Source organism: Poecilia latipinna, unplaced genomic scaffold, assembly GCF_001443285.1.
Source record: "Poecilia latipinna isolate Pla-1442-1.1 unplaced genomic scaffold, P_latipinna-1.0 Scaffold1197, whole genome shotgun sequence".
Classification (NCBI taxonomy): Eukaryota; Metazoa; Chordata; class Actinopteri; order Cyprinodontiformes; family Poeciliidae; genus Poecilia; species Poecilia latipinna.
Window position 1 is genome coordinate 128,082 of NW_015113813.1, and position 25,425 is coordinate 153,506.

Here is a 25,425-nt window from a genome sequence, read left to right on the forward strand (position 1 = left end):
GGCTGACATATGGGTCCCATATGGGGTTCTGCGGGTTCCACGGTGGCCCCACATGGGTTTGCCTATGTAGGACCACAGCCCACCTGGGCCGTACATGGGCCCTATAGGGCCACAGCCTACATGGTCAAACCCATATGGGACCCATTTGGTCTGCCCTCCTTTTCCCCATATGGGGCCCACCTAGGCATGCTGGCAGGTGATGTTTTTTATTATTGTATGTTGTTCAAGCACTTTGAATTGTCTGGCTGAAAGGTGCTATATAAATAAAGTTGCCTTGCCTAAAGTCGCCTAGTGTCAAAATAAGTTTGATCTATTAGGTATCTTAATTCTTTCTTATGTGGGTGTGTATATTATATTGGAATTGCCATTTCAAAGCTAAATAAAATGGCCCTAACCTTTAGGGAACGTACATTTGTTTCCATAAGGAGGCCTTTAAAGTTACACCGGAAGTCTAACGCAGCTGTCGCTATGGTAACAGCTTCTAAGAAACAGGACTTTTTCGCTTCAGGTATTTATTTTAGCAAATAAACAGGCCTTTATCTTACTTTTCCGTTGTTAAAATAATAATAATAAAAAATCGTTTTCTTCGGTCAAAGTTAGAGTTACAAGTTAACTTAAGGACAAGTAATGGAGTCGGAACTGACTAACGGGAAAACCAGATGCGGTGGTAGAAAACAGCACAACAACGTCAGCGACAAATGTCTACTACTTACTCCTATGGTAAATACTATGAATTGTAACACTTTGCCCTTTGCGATAATAGTATGAGCTATGTAAGCTAAAGTTATGTTCTGTGGAAAATATATCGATAGCAAATGTGCGCGTTTAGTTTAATTCAACTTAAACTGGTCCTTTGTGCAGATCAACAGCTGCAAGCTGCACCTGATGACAGCCAAAACACTGGTTGCGGGAAAGCTGCAAACGATGGTAAGTAATGACATGACAGGGACAAATATGTTGGATTAGTCGGCTAAAAAAGTAAATTAATCACGTGTTGCGGCCTTTGAATGATACAAAATTAATTAGCAGATTAAACTATACAGTATTCACTATCGAGTTTGAAAGATGTTTGTGTTAGTGGCTTTTCAGTTTTATTTTTCTGTTAAGCACAAAAAAGTTCATTTGAAATGGGAAAGGTGGGTTGTTTTAAATAACCCAGTACTATTGAAAACGTTCTAATACTTTGAAAAGGTAAAATTATTAGTCACTGCTTGAATCCTTTGCACAAACGGTCATCTATATTATTTGTTATTTTCTTGGAAGTACTTTTTATTTCAGTATTGCATGTGTTTTTCAAGTGCTTAGTTTCTGGTGACAACTTATGTTTACTGTTTTTCAGTCTGATTCTCAAGATTTCAATAAACAAACAAACATCAGTGCCACACAGACAGGTGGTGATTGCAACCCAGGTAAACTTTGTACATTTCCCTCCAAAATCCAAAAATGCAAAAATATTCTTTCTGAGGTTTAGGTCAGGTAAATTTACTGGCCAAAAATCATAGTGTTTATTATCAAGAGCAGGTAGACAGTTTATCAGTTTAGGCAGGTGCCAAGTTCTGTTGGCATCACCATAAAGCTTATCAGCAGAGGGAAGCATTTAATTTCTCATAAACTTCTTGGTAGACCGGCCTGTTGCATAAGCCTAAGCCTTCTGTTAATATGTTTGGATACAGCACTCTGTGAACAGTCATCTTCTTCAGCAGTGGGTTTTTGTGGCTTACCTTTGTGCGTCATTGACTGACTGCTGGACAGCTGTTAAGGGAACAGTCTTTGATTGTGTAGAGCATATAATAACATTTTTGTATTTTAAATAAGATTTGGTGGTTTTGTTTGCTGTAAGTAAGTTATAATCATTAAAAACTAACAGAAATAGATGCTTGAAATATATTGTTCTGTGTGTAATGAAGCTATGTAATACATACATTTTACTTTTTGAATTCAATTACTAAACTAAATTAATACAATTTGTTGACATCCTAATGTATTGACATGGAATACATTAGGATTCCATGTCCTGATGGAATCCTAATATATTAGGATTAGGATTTGACATGAGGTTGCATGAGATAAGCCCTTTAATGTTTTCTACATTTTGCTTTGTGTTGTCTGAAGAAAGCGAGTTACATTCCAACAATAACACCAGAGTTGCCAGTGACAACTCTGCCCAGCGTTTAGTACGGCTATCTGGTGCTGCTCCAGTTTCTCATTGTCCAAATGAAGCTAGAGGCAGATTAAGCAGAATGCCTCACAGTGCAGAGATCACTTGCCATCACATGTGTCTAAAGCATCTCAAGCCAGTAGGTAAATGCAACAATTTGTTTTCTCTAAAACTCATTCAGATAATTATACATTTTCCAGCATGTTTGTATAGTGTACCAATAAAGTCTACTGCATACTTTATGTATTTGGATTAGATGCTATTAAAATACAGAATTTGATTTTTTTTTTTTATGTGTATGTTGCTAGGTTCTCAAGGGTTTAATTACAGCGCTTCTTCGGGTTTCACCTGCAGCCAGATAACTTCTGCTGCCAGTTTTCATCGCATAGACTTGGACAGGTACTGTTCAAAATTTCCAACATTATTATTGAGCTATTCTCATTCCGATGTGTTTTATTTAGCTGAAAGTCATTCTAAATTATAGAAGTGATTGATTTTAAATCCCTCTGCAGCTCTAATTACCTTCACCGCCAGTTCCTCAAATTGTTGTCATGTCCGTTATTGCTGAGTTTAATCAGGTCAGGTTGGCTCTGATGTAATTTGCAGAAATTATAGGCGCATCTCTATACATTACCATATCATTGGAAATTTATTGCAATTCGAGTACTGAAAGTAATGTAATTTTTTTTTTGCCATTCAGCAAACGTACATTATTGTGGCTGACAATGAAAGCTTTAAAAAAACAGTCTCTCTGAAAATAAAGTTTCATCTGAAAAGAGAACTTTGTACCTCTGTTAGCCACCAGTTCCTCTGCATATTCTACTACACTTTTTCCTTCTGCTCAACTTTAATATGGTTGGATGCTCTGCTACTGAGTCAGATAAATCTTTGTATTTTGGATTTCATTAAGCCATAAGTAGCAAAATGAACAACCATGACCACTTTAAATGTTTCAGTTTGCATGTGAAAAATTCACATAATATTCACTTTTTGATGTACTCACATTTTTTGATAAAGCTTATGGCGAACATATCCTAGGCTGCCACCAGGGAGCAGCATAGTCTCTTTGAATTGCTGTGCCCAGTGTCCAACAAATAACTATGAACTCAAGAGATTCTTTCAACCACAATGTGTTGTGAAGTATCAGATCATTGGAATCTGGAAGTGAAGGAAAATTAAGTGTTTTTTTTTTTTTAATGACTGAATGTAAAAGCTGTTGTGGATGCCAAATCTGGCTAAATATATTCCTTTCATTTATCCAGGCGTTGCCTGGAGGAATTCCCTCAAGTGGGTTTTATGGAAGAACTTCAACTTCTCAACCTACAGCACAATCTAATTACCAGGATCCAGCATTTGTCGCATCTGCAGCAGCTCACCGTCTTGAACTTGCATGATAATCACATCTCCGATATGAATGGTATTGAAAATCTCAGCTCTCTCCGGGTTCTCATGCTGGGGAAGAACAGGTTGGTCATCACAATAGGAGCCAATAAATATGATCTTAGACTGTTTAAAATGTATACATTATCAAAATAACTGTGCTACACTGTTAAATTTGCCCAAGTTTTATATAACCTAACAAACGCTTCTGCAGTTTAAAGTAAAATGCAGAATGTCCTAGTATTTACTAAGCAGGTTATATTGAAAATACAACTGTTTTATGTTACTGAAAGTTTTAATTTTGCATTGCATTGCAAGAGTATTTATCCCCCAAAAGATGTTCACATTTTTTCTCATTAGAACAAAAAACCTTAGATTTTTTTCATGGGATTCACCGTAATGAACCAATTAAAACTAGTTCAGTACTGAGAGGTAAAATAAAACAAAACAAACAAAAAAAAAGATACAAAATGTTTTACAAATGATAATCTGAAACATAAGACACACATATATATTCATTCCCTTCAGTCCTACTTATGTGTAATTTAATTTTAGTGTAATTGTTCTGTGAAGGCCTTTGAGGTTTGCTAGACAGCATTAGAGAATATACAGCATCATGAATGTAACTGAAAACACCAGACAGGTTAGGGATAAAGTATGGAAAAGTTTGAAATAGGGCTGGGTTATAAAACAATATCTTACTCTTTGAAGTTCTCACAGACCACTGATTAATCTATCATCAAAAAATGAAGAGTATAACACACCTGGATTAGTGGTTCTAAAAGGTATTGACTAAGTACAATTTAATACATACGCTTGCCACACCTTGGATTTATCACAACAAAAATTAGAGCTATCTTCTTTTACTTCACAAACTTTGGACTGTTACACAACCTGCACTGAAATCTGCGACTATAATGTGACAAAATCTGAAAAGAATTGATGACATTTAAATTGTATACATCTAATATTTGAATTTCCCTTTCAGAATTCATAAAATTTGCTGCTTGGAACGCTTATACAAACTGAGTATTCTGGATTTGCATGACAACCAGGTACTGTTTCTTAACTGCCCTTCAATCTACAGCACATTTATATTTAACAGTGTTATTTATTTATCAGTTCTGGACAGTGAGAAAAGCTGCAAAGTTCAGCTAGATCTTGACCATCTCCCTCCAGATAATAAATTTACCAAGTGGGCCAGGGTTTTAATAAATGTTGTTTTGATTCTTTATGCCATCAGATGATTCTTCTCAAAACTTTCTCACGGTTTAAAAACATGCATTGTTGTGTATTTTCAGAGCAAGCATTTTAAACTAGCTGACTGCTGATGAAAAAACATGATTCTAAAATTTTAATCTTTTTTTCTCTGTTTTGTCTCCTTTTCTTTTAGAGGCTTGACATAGCTACTCTTCTTTTATGGAGATTTAAACTATTCGTTTTTCCACTAGCATTACAAATCAAAGCATTGACGATATAAAATTCACAGGGTCTTGTCTCAGGTCCACTCCTACGATTATTTCCCTAGTGATCCCAGCTTAATTTATCTAACAGGCATAACTGTTTTTATGTTGTCAGCCCTGGGATCTGCTTGGAGTGTTCACAGATTATACTGTTCCTTCTGTAAAGGTTCCGCTTTTGAGGGCTGTTTCTTTGGCCTCCAGAGCCGAGCCTTGCCTGAAGAAGTCAAACATTGTCAGATGAGAATGTAAAAGCTCCTGGAAATAAAAAAAAAAAGAAAGAACAGAGAGGCTTTCCTTGGTTAAATTAGCGTTGTGCCAGCATCACCGCCCACACTTCCCCTTAGAGAGCTTCTCCAGAGCTCTGGTTAGACTTTCTCTTTTTCTGGTGTTGGCTGCTCTTTACATGAACAGGCATCTCAATTACTGTTCAGTGACTGCTACAGTGTCATGTTATTTTTTTTTTTCCTCACAGTGAATGGTTTGTTGCCTCTTGCCCCCTGAACTTTTCTGCCCTAACCATTTTATGTGTTCATTTAGGTATTTGTGATAATGATACAGTGGAATAAGTGTCTCTTAAATTGATTTGAATGAACCGTTTTAGTCTTTGTGACACATATGGTGTTTAAAGGGAATTAATCTCAGAGTTGTGCTGATCAGAATTTTCCTTGCCATCACTCATTTCTATCTTTCTTTAAAGGCTGACTGGTCAATGATAATGTTGTTTTGTTTTTAACAAGGATCATAAGACTTAAAAGAGACAAAAGGTGCTGCAGGTTCTTATACTGAAGCAGTAGTTCAGCATCCATCAAAAAAGGAAGAAATGATTAGAATACCCCATAAATGAACCAAAGTATGTGATTCTAAGTTTTGTTTAATTTTATTAATAAACACAAAAAGTTCACGTTGTGTTGGTTGATGTGTTTATAGAATTAAAGTGGTGGGATTTAGAATTTTTAATGCATTAATGAATAGAATAACAGCCAGTCACAAATCAAAGCAAATCAAGGGAAAATTGGCTTTCACAGACCAAAACCATTACTGTTAGGTTAACTGGTCTCTCTAAATGGCCCTTGGATGTCAGTGTGTTTGCGCGCGCGTGTGTGTGTGCATAGTTGGCCTCTTCCCTGGTGACCAGTGGAGATAGGCTCCAGCACAACAACATCCCTGCAAGTTAATCCAAGTAAAAACGATTAATGAATGGATGATTCTCTCAGACTGTTTGTGCTTTGAGCCAGTCACTTCAAAGTCACTGTTTTACTCTCAAATCTTTCCAGACTAAAACTTTTTCAGTTTTTTTCTCTCATCAGAGACTTGACAACTTTAGTCCAACTTGTATTGTTCTTTAATGACGGGACCTGTTTGCAAAGGGACACTGATAGCCCTCTCTCTGTACCTGCCTGGTTGCCGTTATTACAATAGTTTTCTCACTTCACACTCAATCAGGAAGGTTGACTTTGCTTCAAACACAAATCTTTTTGCCAATTTGATTTTAGTAGGAGGATGTGGTTTCAGGCCCAGCTGGCTTTAGCTTTCTAAAAGCTATACTCTCCTTGGGACTGTGTATCCATCCTACAGCTGTTCTGCTGAACCAGGTCTTTGGGTTGTTATGCTACCTGATGTGACACATGAAGATAGTAACTAAAAAGCTTTCTGGAGTTAATTTATTTTAATAAATGTAACTTTTTATACTTTTTATTATATAGTTTTAAATTATTTTCTTTTAACCTTTTATGACCAGTTTCTGTCAGTATCTCCAGACTTTATTGCCAAAACAAAATCTGATCAAAAATGAGTGGTAATCTATAAAATTTATGAAAATTAGAGGGTGCATATAAGGTGAACCAGGATTTTCTTTTGGACTCTCAAATATTAATTTCTTTAGATGATTATGCATGATGCTGATGGAAGAGTGTTAAACTTATTTATAGTAACCTCATTTAACACATAAGAAACTTACTTTAACAGTGATCTGTACAATTGTCATAGCTACTTTGAACTTTTAAACTCTCCAATCTACAGTTAGCAGAAACGTTTTGCAGAAGCTGCTTTCCATCCTTTCAGTTTATATTTTCATACAGAAAATCAAAACCAGATTGTAATAATATTTATTGATGTTAGTGCGTGTACATGCAACTGGAATAATATCAAGGATTAGAAAGTGAACTCTTGATGGCCCTTTAAAAATTCCTCTCACTGCGAGAGAAATTTAGAGAGCAAGCACAACATCTCACAGTCTCTTAACAACCTTGAGGGATTCATGTGAAGTTTTTGAAATAACAGAAAGCTTCCTAAATATCCCCTCCTACTAATAATAAGGTGAGGAAGGAAGTAAAAGGTTTCACCACTGAATGGCCTCAAGCTACATGTTTGTTTTTATAATTTAAAGGTTCAACCAGAAGTCATGGGTCGGTGAATTGCTTCTTGCTTGAAATACAATAATTACTGTGTTTGGTTGTGACGCTCTTACGTAGGTAATATGAGGTTTCAAGAAAGCCATAGGAAGAGCGATTGTTCAGTTTTTGTGGAATAATTTCTTAACCGCTTTATAATATCTGCAGATCATTAAAATGACTCAGTGCTGAATGTGTTAAAATGTATTAAATTTATGTAATTTTCCCCAATTTGCTTTGATACAGATCAGGAAGATGGAAAATATATCCCACCTGAGAGAGCTCCAAGTTCTGAACCTGTCCGGTAATCGCATTTCAAGTGTGGAGAATTTGCAGGGCCTCGGCTCGTTGACTGAACTCAACCTGCAGTACAATTGCATCTCTGTGGTGGTAAGAAGCCTCTTTACCAACATGTGGTCTGTCTTGTTTTCCCTACATATTAAATGAAAGTAAAGTTAAAAGTCTTAACTGGAGTTCCTTGAAAAACATTTCACAACTCTTTAACTTTTTTACAAGTCCCGCTACCACCTCAAACTTTAATGTAATTTTATTGGGATTTGGTACTACAAAACTAACTAGGGCATAATTGCACAAATAAAGAAGAATTACACAGCCATTTCGAAATGTGTATTATGTGTGTATATTCAGTCCAATAGTTAATACTGTGTAATAATTTTTCTATCTCAAGCTCAGTTAATTTGGTCAGAGAATGTCTTTTAAAAGCAATTGTCAATTGGATTCAGGTTTGGAAAGGACTGGAAAATGCTAGCATATAAATATACTATGGTCTGACCCATTCCATTGTAGCTTTATCTGTATGTTTAGGCTTCTTATTGTGTTGTAAGCTAAACTCCCGGCTTAGTCTTCAGTTTATTGCAATCTCTTGCAGGCTTTCTTCCAGGACTGCCTTGTATTTAACTTCATCTATCTTCCTATCATTTCTGACCAGTTTCGCTCTCCCACCTGAAGAAAATCATTCATACTGCATGATGCTGCAACCTCCAAGTTTTATTGAGGGGGTGGTGTGTTCAGGTTGATAAGTAGTGTTAGTTCAAAAGCTCTGGATATTATTTTGTAACACTACTTTCCCCATAACATTATCCGTGATCTGTCTGCTGTGTGTTTTGGCCTATTTGTTCATTAATATTGAGATTACACTAGATTGAATTTAGGCATAACAGAGTAAAGGAGGCTGTTTACATATGCTGGTCACACTTTCATATTTTAAATTTGTAAAAGAGTTTTAATTTTTTTTTACTTGCACCTCACAATTACTATTTTGTGGTGGTCTAACACATAAACTCCCAATAGTATTTTTGGTTGTAATAATGCAAAATAAGGGAAGCTTTAAGGGATATGAATAACTTTGCAAAACACCCCAATGCTTTCTTTTCCTCTCTTCAATGGCCTGAATAAAAAGGGGAAAAAATAATTAATCATACACAGCACAGCTGGTGAGTTGGTGGGTTTTGTGTGCTTTCATGGCTGTAATTTACCGTTTCCCACTGCTTTATTTTTATCCAGTACAGCATGACGATGCCTCAACTCAGAGCTCTAATGATCACAAGTACATTTCTAAATGGAACCATGCATGCATGTGTCTGTGTGTGTTTATTTTGTTCACTTCTACTTGGAATAATACACACATTACTTTTCTACAAAAAAAGAAAAAAAAAAACACACATGCTTATGTTGACATGTGGTGGAGGTGCAAATAATATTTTTTTTTTCAGTTTCCATAGATGATTTCTGTTCTCATTTTTATAAGATTTAATGGAGCATGCGTGTTAAAAATACAGCAAAACCAGAAGTGAAATCAATATAGTCCTTGTCTGAGAGTCTGGGGTGAAATCCGTCCTGTTTTTGTTGCCTAGGGAGATCTGGGAGGTCATTATCCATAACCTCCCACTGACTTTCCGGTGCAGTGAAAGAGAAACTGGATTTTCGAAACGCGGAAAATCACTTCTCTTTGGTTACTATAGTTTTAATCTGATAAACAGAGCAGTGCGTGCCAAAACAAGCCCCTTCATTTGTATGCAAATCCCTTAAGTCTTGGTCTGCTTCCTTGAGCGAGGGGGAAAAAAATCCCAACTTTGTGTATTGAGTGAAAACTCTTATCACTCATCGTGTCCTTTGCCTTCAAGCTCAGAAACAGTAATTACTGGATTTAATGTTATTTGAAAAAGAAGAGATAGAAATTGCTACCCATCAGCAGTTTCTCTCGTCTCTATCATTAGTGTTTCTTTCTGCCAAGCATTTTTATCACAGCACAGTAAAACGCCATCCTCCAGGTGCAGAAGCGTTTCCTTTACACGAAAGGGAAGGCAGATGAAAAGTGAAATCAGCAAAACTGATTTAAAATTATTCGTCTTCTGTTGAACTGAATTTAGCTGGTTTAATTTTCATAAATCGCTCAGTCTCTAACTCCTCAAAACTAAATCTGAAGGATAAATCTGACCTTTTCACTGAATTAATTATTTGGGGGTGATTTATAATGTGTTTAGATGCATTGCAAAAATTTATATTTGAAATAAAAGATGTAAAATGTAACATGAGATAATTCACAGTAGAATGAGGAAACAAGTTTTTCTACTCACTATTGATTACGTGAAACAAAATGACAAATTTATTTTGGTAGGTGAACCTCTTCTGGGAAAGTTCCCCACTGTTCCATGTTTTCTCCATTTGGCTCTCGCTGTGGTTTGCTGGAGTCTCAAAGCCTTACGAATGGGTTTATAGTCCTTTCCAGATTAATAGATGACAATAACTTCCCTTCTCCTCTGTTGGTACAGCCTCTGCTTTCTGTTATTACTCTTATTTACTGTTAAGTTGTGATTTAACAAGGTGGTAATTACTTCTTTATATAGGGGGCAGGTTGACTTGAATTTCTCATCTTAAAAAAAATCGCCGTTTGATTTATTTTCTGTATGTACTAAGATTATCTTTGTCTGCTTGATACTTTTAATAATAGTTTCTCCACATCACTCTAATCAGATACGAAAGTGAACCATCCATTTGTAAAAAAAAAAAAAAAAAAAAAAAAAGCAGTTTGTAATTTTGCAAGCGTTAGAAAGGAAGAAATCCTTTTCATATAACAAGAAAGAGAGAGAGTAGTCTACAGAAGCAACAGTGAGATGAGGCAAAAAGGTGTCTTCCAGAAGCAGACTATCTTTTTGGATTAGCACTCGGGCTTTCTCATCTTCTGAGCTACTTGATTTAAGCAGCCTAAAAATGGTTAATGCGAGACAATCTGCAGCAGACTTTCAAAGTGTTACTATAGATTAATTAGCTTAACATGTCTGTGTGAGGAGAGCTCTGCTTTTTTCCCCATAGGAACTAACATTAAAAACAGTTTGCTTGAATACAATCACATATGCATCTACAAAAATGATAATTTAACAGGAACAGTAATCCTGTTACAATCCAAATAGTACAAATATGATCCAAGAGCATGCAACATTGTACAGAGAACAGCAAAGGATTTTGATTGACATATGACCTCAAGCAGGTTTCGTGCAAAGAATTAATCTGCAGTTGTGGTGCACCTTAGAAAAGACTTCCCAGGATCTTATTGCATGTCTGCCCTATTGAAAGACCTGCCACAAAATTCAACAACATATGAAAAATTCCCATCAGGGCCCACGCGCAGTGGTGTTTATTTGAGTGCCTTTCATTCCCCTTTTGTGGTGTGTCATTTTGCATGCTTTGGTGAGAGCTTATTCAATGTTTTTGGAGTAGCACATCCACTGGAATTCAGAGTAAGTGTGAAAATTGAAGACACGCAGGCTGTCAGTGAGCAGAGGGTGAGGCAAGGATTAAAAAAAGGTGAAGGCACGGGCACACAGATAAATACACCCTGCAGGCACAAAAGGAGGCACAAGCATGCAGCTGTGCACAGGCTCCCAGCAAATCCTGTCAGCTGATTGGTTCGAATCGATCAGGTTGGTTGAAAAAGAGAGCACATTGGTGGGCGATTGTTGTAGCTCATCAGCCCAGTGATGACATCATTCTGTCTGGGATAGAGCTGCTATTTTTAGCTAAAGACAGTATGCAGCTGCTGCTTCTTCACCAGCATCCACACAGAGGCTGACATGGGCAGGGATTTGGGAAGTGAGGTACATTGTCAGTGCTGGATAACACTGGACAGCATGACTTGGGTCTTTTTCAAAGAAAAGTATTAGAGGTTCCCTGGGAAATACAGTGAATAGAATTACTTCAAATAAACTCAAATTTCTCACGATCCAAAAGGCACTGCATATTGAGAAATCCCAGGTTCTTAATCGAACATGGTACTATCAAACAACAATTTGCTGTAAAAGGTGCAATTAACTTGTATGCTTTTCCATACAAAGGAAACCTTTGATGTTGCTTGCTTGATGGTCATCTGACTGATGGTGGCAGGTACAATTAGCTGTTCTATTTTCATCTGAGCTCATTTGATTCTTAGTGTTTTTTGTGTTGGCTATGAATGTTTTTGTAAGGCCTGTATCCTGTTACAGTTTGTCTAAGACTGACACAGAACCTCAAAAAAAAAAAAAAACACTCTTGCGAATTGGGTTGTGGTGGTGAAATGGTCTGGGGATGTTTTGATAGTGCTAAACCCTTTATTATCCTAGATTTACCAAGGTGTCAAGGATTCCTCAGGTATTTCAGTTTATATGACATAATGTCACACAGTTGCTGCAAATTGGTAAACTGAACATTGATCACGTGACTGTCCCGTCCACCACATCCCCCAGGCAAACAATTAACTTAATTTAGGCAGTTGGTTACTCCAATAGCCTTAATTGTGAAGGCAGTTGGAGTAACCCAGATTTCATATGCAAGAACCCAGTTTGAGATGATTTATGCTTTGTGACATTGTTGATTATGCTACTGAATGGTCATAATAGTGGGCAACAATGATGTGGTTCTTAAACAAGTCTCACATTACACACATTACACCAAGACTGTCATCTTGAACCAGTGTATGTGAGTGAAATTCAGGCAGTTGAATGGCTTGTAAGCCAGATGGTTCACACTATTAAAATTATGTTATTGAATTTATAAGGCCTGTAGTGAGAACGAAAGATTCAAAGTGCAAATCCATACTTTGTGTATGGATGTAGACTGTGGATAACTCTAAGAAATGCGTATCTGCTGCATTGGTGTACTGCTGTCAATGGAGGAGCTAGCATAAGCTAAGCTAGGCTACAGTCTGATTTATGCAGAAGCTGGGCAGGAAATCTAAACCGCGATGTGAGGCGTTGGCTGCAGGATGGGTGGATGCTGACACAGCTCATTCAGGCTGCTGCTGGGAGTGCCCTCTCTGCTCCCATCATGTGCATCACTGGTCATCCACACACACATACACATCGTAAGATGCTCTACATGAAGTACAATCTTTCTGACATCTGATTAGGTGCTGTTTTTATGACATAGTCCTTTGTTTCTCTGTGTCCAGGTCAGCATGCCAGCTGGCCAGCTGCTGTTCTTCATCCCACCCCCTCACTGTATTTGTGTGTATTGATTTTGAAAGGGAGCTGACGAGTCAGTAAAAGCAGATTTAGGCCATTTTTTCTTATCGACTTTACCTTTGCTGCCCTTGTTTTATAGTGTGATGTAGTTCTGTGGCCATTAGCTGTTTGTGCTCCTGGATGTGTAAATGTCCCAGTTAGCATTTCAAGTTAGCCTCCTGCTGCAGGAAATCTCTGCATTAGCGCAGCACACACTCCCCTCCCACTGTTCTCCTCATGCCATCTCTCTCATTCTCTCTCTCTTTCTGCTGCCCCTCCCCTCCATGTGCAGACAAGGCAGCATGCTCTGTGTGTGTGTGTGTGCATGCGCAGAGTGGATGAGGATGCTGAATGCTAGAGCAAAGAGCTGCAAGGTGACTGAGGGAATGGAGAGGCAAACAGAGCTGTGACGATGCAGTGCCCTCGTCCTGAACATCCTCTTCTCTTCACTTCCATCCACCCCTCTGTCTTTCCTCTCCCCTTTTCTCTTTCTAGACTGAGGTGGACCGCCTGGCCGGCTTGCAGCGTCTCTTTCTCAGCTGCAACAACATCCACAGGTAAGAGCTGGTATTGCTTAACTCCCTCATTCCCACAGAGCAGAGACAGGGATGGTGGCTGGACCATGCCACGTCCCTTCCCCTGGGATTTGGCAGCTTCTGTCAAAAGAGGCAGAACGGACACAGCCTCACACACGTCCTGAGAACAATACAGACATAATCTACTTACATGTATCCTTTTTGTGTGTATTTGAAATGCTAGGTATGAAATAGTTGTGATGAATGCTTAAAGTTATTCAGGGAACCAAAGACACAATCTGAGAAAAAGTAATAAAGGTGTTACTAAGATTTTGAATTGAAGTTATAGGCATTGTTTTGGTTTGATCATATCCCAAATTACACTTTTGTCACCCCTGGAAATATGTTATTATTTTGTTCCTTCCTCACCGATCTTTAAACAAAGGAGGTATCTCAGAGTTACTTTGTCAGAGCAACACAGCATCTCCTCTGAATGTGGGATTCATGGTGGGACAGCCTACTTGTCCATGTTAACCTTGTACTGTTAGATCTGACCTGACATCTCTTGCCTGCACTGTTGTTCAAGTGTCAGCATGATTCAACATTGGGTCACACATAGTCAGGAACAAATAAATATCATCAGATACTGAGTTAAAATAAAAAAGCTCCAATTAACTCTACAGTGTCTTCTTAGTTTAATTACAATGTATAGATAAGAAATGGGTAATTTGTGCATGCTAATTGTTTCTTTTTTTTTCTTTTTTGTATTTCATATTTTATTTTAATTAAGCCAATCCTGTTGAACGTAAACTTATAGCAAGAGTTTAAGAGGAACAGTTGTGCTCTATTGCTAGGTATATAATCAGAGCACAGTCATTTGTTTGGTGTACCTACCTTACCCAGTAGAGAACCTTGAAACAGAAATATCCTAAAAAGTGTGATGTTTAGGGTCTCTACAAAATCTTAAAAAGCCACTAAAAAAGGCTTACATTTTTGCATCTTTTTTAAAGCCTTAAAAGTCTTGATAGACCACTTTAAACAAGTTTCAAATGACACTTTCTTTTACCCATTTCTTTGTTTCTTAGCAACATTCTATATTTCAAAACTTGTCACTAAGGATGAGGTATTTGTGACGGTATTACAAAACATATGACAGAATGAAGGGATAAGTCCTGTTGAGACCAATTTGTCCCAAGACGATCATCTTTCCTGCAAACCTACAAAGCATTGAAACTGGCTGAGGAATTTTAATGGCATTATCTACATATTTTTTTATAATGGGTATATTTAAATAGACTGAATACAATTAAATGAAACCTTCACATTATGATTATTATTCATTACACAGAGTGATATATATATATATATATATATATATATATATACACAAACAGATGTATACTATTTGTGTTTTATTATAGCTTACAGCTAAAGAAAACAATTTTTCTAGACTTTTCTAGAAAATTTTCTGAGTTTCTCAGAAAATTTGACTGTTACGTAATAATTAATGATTACAGTTTTTTAAAACAGAAACTGACTTGACAGTTGCCCAGCGGACAGTCAATTAGAAATGAAAAGTTTAGCAGATTTAGCAACAAATTCAATTTGTTTGAGGTCTAGTGTGAGAGTTGAAGATTTAGGAAGCCATGCAATTTGGTGCTGTTGGTTCATTGTGTTTATGTAGTTGGTTCAGCCATCTACCTGGAATTCATTTTTACCACTTCATGCTTCCCTCAGCTGAAAAGTTTTATGGATTTTATTTTCAGGTACAGGAGTTTTGAAAAAAAAAAGGAAGATGAGAAACACCAGACTCAACAATGCAAATAAACTGATGACAGTTGTTAAATCAACCTGTGCTTTCTTGACACTTCAGCAGAGTTGCAGGTTGATTGTGTCAATGCTACGACAACTGATGCAGTAATTAAATGTACAAAGATCCCTGACCAAGAACTGAGTGCTTATACAGTGCATGGATATACTTTTCCGTAGGCTGGCATTTACATATTTAAAAAAGTTCTTTATTTACTGGTTTTATATGATCAGATTTTCAGAGAAAATTAATTTTGAGGGGTTTATATTACATGTATATTACATAACTCACTATGTATAGTGAGTTATGTAAGCCATAATCACAAAAAATAACTGAATTATAATCTATATGCCATTTACTAATTTTATTTTTGAAGTAGTCACTGGAATACATTTATTCAGTAGAATAGAATCATAATCTAATTTATAAAGTTGATCCTGTTTATTTCAATATAAACCACAGAAAGGTGTAAAAATAGGCAGTCAAACACCAAAAGGGACAAAAATGCTAATATAATCAATATTGTCATGATTTTGCTTCTTCGCGTCTACAAATGACCCTTTATGATACAAAGATGGTAAAGGATGTCCTTCTCTTTGACTTCAGTGTTAATTACAGGCTGCCTAAAAGCTCCATTATTTAAGCATAAGCTATGGCTCAGTGGTTTGTGTAGTGACGCATTGTTCTTAAGAGCTCACAATGTTCTTCCTCTCTACCTAGTTTTGATCAGCTAGCCTGCCTTGGAGAGTCGCAGTCCATTTCTGAGCTCACCCTGGATGGGAATCCTGTAGCCCTGGAGACATGGTACAAGCAGGCCGTCCTGCGCTGTGTGCTTCACCTGAGACAGCTGGACATGAAGCGCATCACAGTAAGACTCACTCTTTTTTCATTGGCTTATTCAGGCGTTAATGGGTTAATGGCACAAAGAAGTAGTAGTTTGAGAAGCACTTTTGAAACTTTACTTTCTTAAAGATCTTGACTGCTGACTAAGTATTTTTCTAAAGACTATTGCAACAAAAAGAGAGAAAATGTGCTGTAGGAGCATCATTGTAGATGCTAATATTAATACCTAACCAACCATGTTATATAAGAACATTTAAATGCAAACACACCATTTAAATGTTCTTAATGCATAGATACAGCTCTAGTATGTATCTATGCATGTGCACATGCATACATACAATAGATAGATTGATACATAAATACAAATCCTGTTTACTTTACTTTGTAAAGCATTTTGATTATTACCATAATAAGCACCATTGTATTTCTACCACATGTCATGAATATGTTACAGTGGAGCATTAGCTTGCATTCAGAAATGAGCACCCAGGTCTGAGCTTGTACCTGAAAGGAATCTGACAGTACCACAGACCTCGCCCTCAAAACATAAAAAGGGAACACCAAGTTTTTCAAGATTCATGATCTGTGTGTGATATATGAAATATCTTCAGCAAGCTACTGCCTACAGCTTAAAGACCTAGAAATCAGTCTGTTTCTTTTTCTTTCATTCAGCAATTAAGCCTCTCTGTTAACAGTGATCTAAATGATATTTCACCTGATCTGCTTTGGACAAAAATTCCTCCACTGCACTACGCTGTCACTAATCTGTCAAGACCTCAGGCTAACTGCTGGTAGATTAAATCTTATTAATGAAACAGAGGAAAATATTTCACAATTTAGAAGAAAATGAAGAGGAGGTTTAAACAGCCCATGTACTGCATATGCTTCATTTATTGGGGGAAATATATTTTACTTAGTTAAATTTAATTCTATAGATCAGAAAAATACTTGATCCAAATGTATCCGTTTTTCTCACTTGCAGATACTATCCAATGAAATGCAATGCACCACCTTAAAAATATGTTCATAGCCTTTCATTTTTCACAACCTGACTCATTACACCATAAACTTTAATGTATTCTATTTGGATTTTTTACATGATAGATCATCTCAAAGTCACTCATATTTGTCAAGTGAAAAGAAATTCATAACTGTTTTGTAAAAAAAATAAAAATAAAAAAAAATTAAAATATAAATTGTGTTTTGATGTACCATCTTGAAAGACTTTTGCCCTTCCGGCTTTGTAAATTTGCTAACGCCCTCTCAGATTGGATGGACACTCTGACAAAAAAAGCATTCAAAGCTTTGTCACATTTTCTAAAATAATTTGGGTCTGGACCAGTTCTAACCAAATAAAATGTAAAAATATTCAAGGATAAAAAATACTTTTAGAAGGCACTGCATCAGTTTTTTTCATTTGCGAAAACTGTCCAATTGGCCGTTCACATTTGAAGATGCTTTCTAATGTTCTTATTATAAATGCAATTATTCACAAAATCACTAGGAATTTAATTGCTTTAAACTTCCGCACTAAAGTAATTAACACAGAAGACTTTCATGTTTTCAAGATTCAAGATTTCAAGATTTTCAAGAATTAGAATCTTTTGTTTTTCAGTTTGTGCGACAGTATTCACAAGATCGAATCAAAACTTCCTCCAGCTGCTGACATTATTTCTTCATTTCAATGGATCAAACTCTGTTGATCACTCTGAAGTTGCGCCTCTGCTAGCTTTTCACTGAAAGCTGAATATCCCCTCGCTCTTAGCCAGCAGGCTCAGATTGTTTTGAGAGCATTGCATTCTGGGAGTTCTGCCTTTCCACAACAGCTGGGCTCAGTTTATCTGAGACTGGAAATCAGACAGATAATCCTGTGATGCAGTTGGCTGGTGTTAGGATTCCTCGCCCTGCTTCCATAGTGGTCGATCTCTGGTGCTGGGAAGAGTCTTTTAGACCCAGACTGTCTCTTTTGTGATCCCCCTTCACCCCCTCCTAGCTCTGTTGAATAATTCACAACTCATGAATGGAGCGACACCATGATTGCACCAGCTTTCCTTTTCAGGACGAGGATCGGCGCATGGCAGGTGTATTGATTCGAAAAGAGGAAGAAAAGAAGAAGGAGAGTCACAAGCAGACAATTCATAAGGTACTAATCGTATTTGCTTTGTTCTGGTGTTAAGATCTGCATGGATTGAGTGTACTGATGTGCAATTTCAAGTGCAACTAATATTTTGTATGTTAGATTGCAGATAATTGCTTAGTTGTTTTTGGTACATAGATGAGCATTTGTTGAAAAAGTTCAATTTAGCTTTAATTATACTGAGGCTTCCTAAGGTCTAATTCTTTTAAAGATATAACAGTTGCCTTATTCTGATCCATTTTATTTAATTTTTTAAATTGTGTTAAAATGTATATAGTTACGCAATGAATGAGTGATGTATTACAATTATTCCTGGGGTGTTTATATGCAAGGTTTTTTTTGTTGTTTAAATAATGTAACATGCTTTTTTGTAAAACAAAATCTCAGAACTTATTTGAAAGCTGTATTTCAGGAACTTAAGAAAGGACTGTGAAAACATATTCGCCCCACCCCCAGAGATTTCTTAAGAGTTTTTCTGTTTTACGTCATCAGACTACCAGAACAGGCAACATGAGCAAAATGAGTTTTTAAATTAGGACTTCATTTATTAAGGAAAACAGTCTATCCAAACCAAACTGACCCTGAGTGAAAAGTAATTGCTCCCTAAAATCTTCAGAACAACTTGATGTATTCTCCATTTCCGGATAATTCCTCCCACTGTGACTCACTGGAGTCCCAAAGCCTTAGAAATTACTTTGTAAGCTGTTCCAGACTGATGGATATTGATGACTTTGTTTATCATCTGTTTTTGAATTCCTTTATGAGAGGCATTTTCTTTTCGAGATCAGTTACCTTACTTCATGTTGTCAGACAGGGAAGTATTTAAGTAATGTCTTGATTCTACACTTCAGATTGCAATCTGGCCTCAATGTCTCAAGAGAAACTGATCTAAACTTTACAAAAACAAAGCTAATCACAGTTAATTCAGGATTTAATAAGGAGGACATCACTTTTTCACATTGGTTTTGGATTGTTTTTCTCCCTTTACAAAGAAAAATAACCATTTAAACTTATTATGGTATTTTATTCAATTTTTGATATTAACATTTCTTTGATCTGAATCATTTAAGATGTGATGTAAAACCAAAAACAGAAGAAACATGTAAGAGGGCAAATGCTTTACTGACGACGGCATTTTGTTTATGTGATCTTGAATACTCAGTCTTGTGCATGAACCTTTTAACAAATAACTTGCACTTTCCTAATAGAGAGATTGGCATAGTTTCCCTCAGTGACCTAACTTCAACATCCATTCTGTAATGAATGTGGAAGCCATGGAGTCTTAAACACTCTTACTAGGAATTTGTTCTGATTAGGTTTTGCAGTGAGTTATCAGGAAGGAATAACTGTAATAGAACAAGGAAGGAATAATGTGGCAAGTTATGCACTTCATTCTGCAGAATGAGCAGGAAGCAGACAACTGACCAAACGGAACCACAAATACCAAAAGCTTTTTATCTTTTTTTGGTCTCCTAAGAACTGAATTGCACTCTAAATGTATACACTTTGTGCAATGTACTGGAGTAGTTACACCTTTTGTGTTTGTGTGTTTGATGTATTCATCAAGGAGAAGCGCCGTCTAGCGATCCGTAATGCGGCCCAGCAGTGGGAGGGTGTCAAAGCCTGCTTGGAGCTGCCTCCAACAAACGGCTCTAAGGAGGACGCTAGTCCAGAGAACAGTCCTGCTCACAGCCCCGCGCAGACCAATGGCCTTGGACAGGAGACGTCTCCAGAAGAACCAAGGTGCGTACTGCATAATGTTTCTTATAAAATACCAGACCATTTTTTTTAAAACATTTGGAATCACTATTTTGCCAAAACTGCAGTACCTTGCTATGTATCCGTTACCCCTTGCAATTTTCTACAATTTGTCACATTGCTGTCAAAATTTATTTTAATGAAATTATGTTAAGAAGCAAATTGAGCTGCAGGTTTTTGTTGTTTATCTCCAATAGCTTTTCACGCCTTCAGGCTGATATTTCGCCTCTTTCTTTTGTGTATAATTGTTCCAACTCGGTTAGATTGAATAGGGAATAAATGTGAACACAGTTCTATTATTTCTTATGATAGATTCTCGATTGAATATATTGAATATGGGTCTGAACTTTGACTGTGCCATTCCAACACATGACTATGCTTTGACTGTTCTGGTTGTTTGCTGGAAAGTTAACCTCTGCTTTAATTCCAAGTCTGTTTGTGGCTCTCACATGTTTTCCTCTGCTATTGCCTTGTATTTAACTTTTATCCATCTTTCTGTCAACTCTGGCCATCTTGCACATCCTAGGAAATAAAAGCATCCCACAGCATGATTCTGTTAAGACCATGTTCGACCTTGAGAATAGTGTGTTCAGGGTGGTGTGCAGTATCAGTTTTTGCCCACACACGTCATTCATAGATTGAACTGTTGAATTTTGTACTGACTTTTTCCAAATACTTGTTTTGTCCCCCACTGTGGCAAGTGGGACTTCTATTGTTTGTTTTTGAACGATAACTTTTTCTCACCAAATTTCACTAGGTCCAAATCTGTCTTTATGTAGAATTGCCATGGACCTCTTGGCACCTTCTATAGTTGACACTCACCTTGTGGACAGCCATGTCCTGATAGGTTTCTGTTTGAAAATAAATGGACACCACACTTCTCAGAGTTTTAAATCCATTTTTGGGTTGTAATGTGACAAAATATGATAATCTGAGTTTTTTCAATATACTATAACAGTGGTCCTATTACTAAACCCAAAGTAGACATAAAAACCTGTATGTTCAAATTCGTGTGGCCTTATCTTATTTGCCATAGGCATGAACATTTCTAGGTCTAGTTTATCGTTAAGTGTCATGACAAGGAGGAATTTTCAGGATTTTTTTTTTTTTTCAGATATTTGTGGTCTCTTTAGGATGATTTCAAATAACTACTTTCATCCCAGGTCCTTGTTTCTATAGCCAAAGTCTCAAAATATAAATTCATCACAACCAGAGAGACAAGCAAACAAATGAAGAGCAGGAGTGACACTAATTTGCTCAGGTTTGTACACATTGTGTTTTAATGTTGCTGAAAGTTTTTGCATTTTTCCAACAGACGGATAAGTCCGGGTTCAGGACCAGAACGACCATCAGGGGGAACAGAAAACAGACTCCGCACCAACAGCCGTCCTAACAGCCCTCGAGATCCGAAGTAAGGAAAAACTGCTCTCATGTTTAATGCATCAATAATGCTGTTCACAGATCCACTCCCATCAAATCCTGAGATATGTTTTCCGATGCGTTACTTGACTTCTGGAACTGATGTCCCTGTAAAATCTTCAGCAACTAAAATACCATTTAACAGTTGAGGAATGCAATATCTGCAACAGCTGTTGTTCCCAACACACCTTAAAATATGTTTAAGTAACACAGTGGCCCTGTTATTTACATGCTCAGGACCAAAAGACCTTCCTTAGTCATGCACCTTGAGAGATAGTAAACATGTATCTATGGGAGATGTTAAAAAACAGGCTTTCCCCTGCTAGACTTCATAACACGATGTTGAAAACTGTTTTGTGAAGTCAAATGTCTGGTAGCTTCTCATGCACACACTGTGATCCAGCTCTGGGTGAGTGATGAGGAGGAGGGCTTTGATGAAAGCGAGGGCCGTCTGAAGGAATATTATTACATGTTTCAGAGAATGCCTTTCCTCCCGGCATCGTGATGTAAAACTAGCTCCAAAACAAAAACCTTCAATGCCAACGCTTTTGTTTTTAAAGTAGTTTCAATGAGGGAAAAGGTACAACTGATATGATTCAGTCCAGTGTAGACTCAATAGATTTTTTTGAGCTTTCTATCATGTTACAATGTTATTCCCTCATGAAACACATATCTGAGGTGTTGCTTTAATTCTTTCACACATGTTTGAGCAATCCTTGAATCCTGATTCCAGTCATTCATGGTTTCTTAAATGCTTGCTTTCACAAAGTAAAAGCTTATTCTCCAGCCGAGCTTCCGCTTCACAGAGCACCCCTCCCCTGTGCCTTCCCTACTCAGATCCTCCAGAATAGTGACGGCAACAATTAGCAAACACCTGGTGGAACAGCAACTCTGCTGAGCTTATCATGCAAACTATTTCTCAGTGCTGTGCTCCTAAGAAAGGTTGTTAATGGCTTAATTGAGCTTGTTGTAATGACATGCTGAATGCCAAGTGTCGGAAAGAGCAAGAGCTGCTTAAGGACACAGAGGCCAACTTCAAGGTGTCCAGTTGCAAATTCAATTTCTTTTAAGTTATGTTTGATATATCCCACCTTAATAACTAAATACAGTTAGTTGTTAAGGAAGCTGACGGGTTCTTTATTAACATTAATCATTTGCACAACAAATTCTTGTTTAATCTTACTTAGTTCATTTAAGGGTACTTTAGATATAAAATCGTTTCTTCTTAAACTTGCATTTTGTCTACCTATTTATAGTTTAATAACTTTAGCATTACATGGAAGTCTGTATGGGCAGACTGACAGACTGAAGATACCACTGATATTTGCACAAAATTAGAGTTAACTTTTCAAAATAGTTCTCTAAACTTCAGTTTTATTTTTATGAATAGGCATTCTTCTACCAAGTCTTCATTTTCTTGCTGTTGTGGAAATTTATTTTGAAATCTGCAGCAGTGTGCATTAACTGATCGCGGTTCTCACATTCAGAGAGAACAGAATGTTCTCTCTCTTTAAACATAATTTCCTCAGTTTGTTTAAACAGATCATAAGATTCGTTGGATTAAGAAAGAATTTTCTTTCATGCAGAAAGAAAACACATGATCTCATCTCTGCTTGACATTATCTACCACGACTTGGCGACAAATTGGAATGAGACTGAAGTTAATGCTGACGCCACTTTGAGCATGTTAATTTTGTTAGCAAATTGAGATTTACGGGAGCAGAATTTGCCAGACCATAGCTGATGCAGGGTCATGTCTTTTTCATTTGCCAAATGTTTAAGGCAGAAGACAGGTGGAATGTGTCTAGCGCATCAGTCGAGATAGAAAGATGAGGAAAAAGGTTTACGCAGATTCATTAATGAGAGGTGAAATGTTGAAACAACACATGATGTTGGAACACTTCAAATTATTGGCCTCAACGACTCTTAGTAGTTTTCACTTTTAATGAAAGGATGGAATGCTATGTTGTAATGAAATTAACTCAGACAGTGTGACTGCCTTACATTATTCAGACAGCTGTAAATGCGTGCATTGGATGTTTCTTTGGGAAGATTAAGCTTCTTTAGAGATGACAGATGTCACTTTTAATAGAGCTGTGGGATTATGTGAGATGGAGCTAACTGAAGTAGATTCAGGGTTTGTTGCTGCCATAGTTTTTTTTTTTACATCATTTTCCATGCCTTGTTCTCCGCCTTCATGATTTATCTGTAGCGTTGTGACACAATGGAGCTCAGAGCCACCTGGCAGACTTTCAGCCCTGATCATGGAGAGACATCATCTGACATTGTGCAGAGGATTGATGGTGCACCCAAGTTTTTCTCATTTTTTGTGTGCTTTCTCCATATGTCACGCTTCATCTCCACGTTATTAAGACCCGACTCTAATTCACATTCAAGTGTTGTTTTTAGCTGCAGTAAAGATGTGAAATATCTTCTAAAGTTGCATTGATGTTAACTAAATCAATGCCACTGTGTTCGCCATTGTGCTGGTAATTCTGTATTAGGAGAGAAGTCCAGTGTCCACATTGTTTATATTGCAGAAAACTGCAATGCATAATTGCTGGCTAATATATTCCAAGTGTCACAAGGTCACAATTTGCAATAGTCAACCTCGTGGATGGAGCACAACTGCAGTAGATGCCCACATATATCACAATGCCCAAACTGTAGAGAGTGCTGGAAAAAACATCAGAAAGAAATGAATGAGGAAAATGTGGATTTCTACACCTGGTATATATTTATCAATTATTTTATTTTTTCAATATCTTTCATTCTTAGTGTTTCATCCTTAGCATTGGCAAGGCAAGCTCTGCAGTGTAACATTTACAGAGCCGTTGGGCATGCTAAACAGCATGCTTTTGATTAAATCATTAGTTGATCCAATGTACAGTAAAAATAAATATTACTGAAGATTACTTACTTGCATTGCTCAGGTAATCCTTTGACCCATTCTTTTCTCGCAAACTTTTTCAAAACTTAAAAGTGTCTAAGTCTCGTCTGTGTTCTTCACTTCTTTACATTGATTTAACTACAGTAGATTCAAGTCTAGCGATTGTGTGTTTGATATCATTGTCTAGCTGAAAGACTTTGACAGTGGTGTGATGTTTCACAAGAGGAAGCTACTTTATTTTACAGAAATGTCTTGTTCATCTCCATAGGTAAAGTCTTGTAGTTCCTCAAAAAGTCTTTGTTTTTTGTTTTTACCCGAGTATAGTACTATGTGTTGTCAACTGACCTTGACTACCTTTGTGAAGTCAAGAAATTAGATTTCTAAAACTTGGTCAGAACAGTATTGGATTAAGCTTCTGTCATCTAAGGATTAGTCTATCCACTCTGGGTCTCAGCCACAGAGTCATTATGTTCGGTATGAAAACGGGTAATTAGTTTGTTGGCGGCCTGAACTCGAATTGTTCAGTGATGCTCTATGATATCCTGCTATAAAGCAATGTCCCCTGAGTATATGTAGACCTAAAAAGGTGAGTACACAGGCTGCTAATTCTCAAGATTTTCTTGTCATTAAATGAGCACTTCAGCTCTTGTGCAGGTAAGCAAAGAGCAGCTATTAACCAAAACATGCAGGATACTGTCAGCCACCTCCTGTTTAATTCTTCAAATAGCTGTATCCACCTTTGCCTCCTCAAAGATTAGCCTTTAAACTTCCCAAGGCAGCACACTTCTGTTTCAAATAGGATGTTTTCATGTTTTTCTTTCCAGACTTGTGGAGACAGGGAGTGGCAACGTTCAGAGCTTGTCCTTGTCTGACAGTCACCTGGCGGAGCTTGATGGAGACACCCTGCGTTTATTTGGACTTGGAGCCCTGGAGGCCCTGGAGAGAGGCTGGGGTGTTCAGACTGCTGGTGCCGTCACCGTCATCGCCTTCCGCTTCATTAACTTTGATGCCATCGTTCCCACACTTCCTAGGATAAGAGTCAAGTTCCCAAATCTGTCGGTGAGGTCACCAGTTACTTGGAAAACTGTTTAAAAATCAAAAATCAAAATCAAAACTAAAATAGGAAAATATACATTGAGTAGAAATTAGTCTTCAAATTGGCTTTTG

At 37.2% G+C, this 25,425-nt stretch overlaps 1 protein-coding gene across 2 annotated transcripts in view; it reads left to right on the forward strand.

Moving 5' to 3' along the window:
- Positions 1–427: 427 nt before the first annotated feature.
- The window catches only part of lrrc49 (leucine rich repeat containing 49), a 31,973-nt gene continuing 6,975 nt past the window's right edge, over positions 428–25,425 (forward strand). The window contains exons 1-15 of one of the 2 annotated variants that reach the window (XM_015053708.1): positions 428–508; positions 597–720; positions 862–927; positions 1,340–1,409; positions 2,113–2,301; positions 2,467–2,557; positions 3,421–3,624; positions 4,527–4,593; positions 7,638–7,781; positions 13,382–13,443; positions 15,932–16,079; positions 18,114–18,197; positions 19,759–19,934; positions 21,265–21,360; positions 25,083–25,317. In XM_015053708.1, coding sequence (XP_014909194.1) covers positions 628–720; positions 862–927; positions 1,340–1,409; positions 2,113–2,301; positions 2,467–2,557; positions 3,421–3,624; positions 4,527–4,593; positions 7,638–7,781; positions 13,382–13,443; positions 15,932–16,079; positions 18,114–18,197; positions 19,759–19,934; positions 21,265–21,360; positions 25,083–25,317 — 1,725 coding nt within the window. In that variant the 5' untranslated portion in view covers positions 428–508; positions 597–627. The remainder of the gene's footprint in view (positions 509–596; positions 721–861; positions 928–1,339; positions 1,410–2,112; positions 2,302–2,466; positions 2,558–3,420; positions 3,625–4,526; positions 4,594–7,637; positions 7,782–13,381; positions 13,444–15,931; positions 16,080–18,113; positions 18,198–19,758; positions 19,935–21,264; positions 21,361–25,082; positions 25,318–25,425) is intronic. The other variant, XM_015053709.1, reaches the window with a different exon arrangement.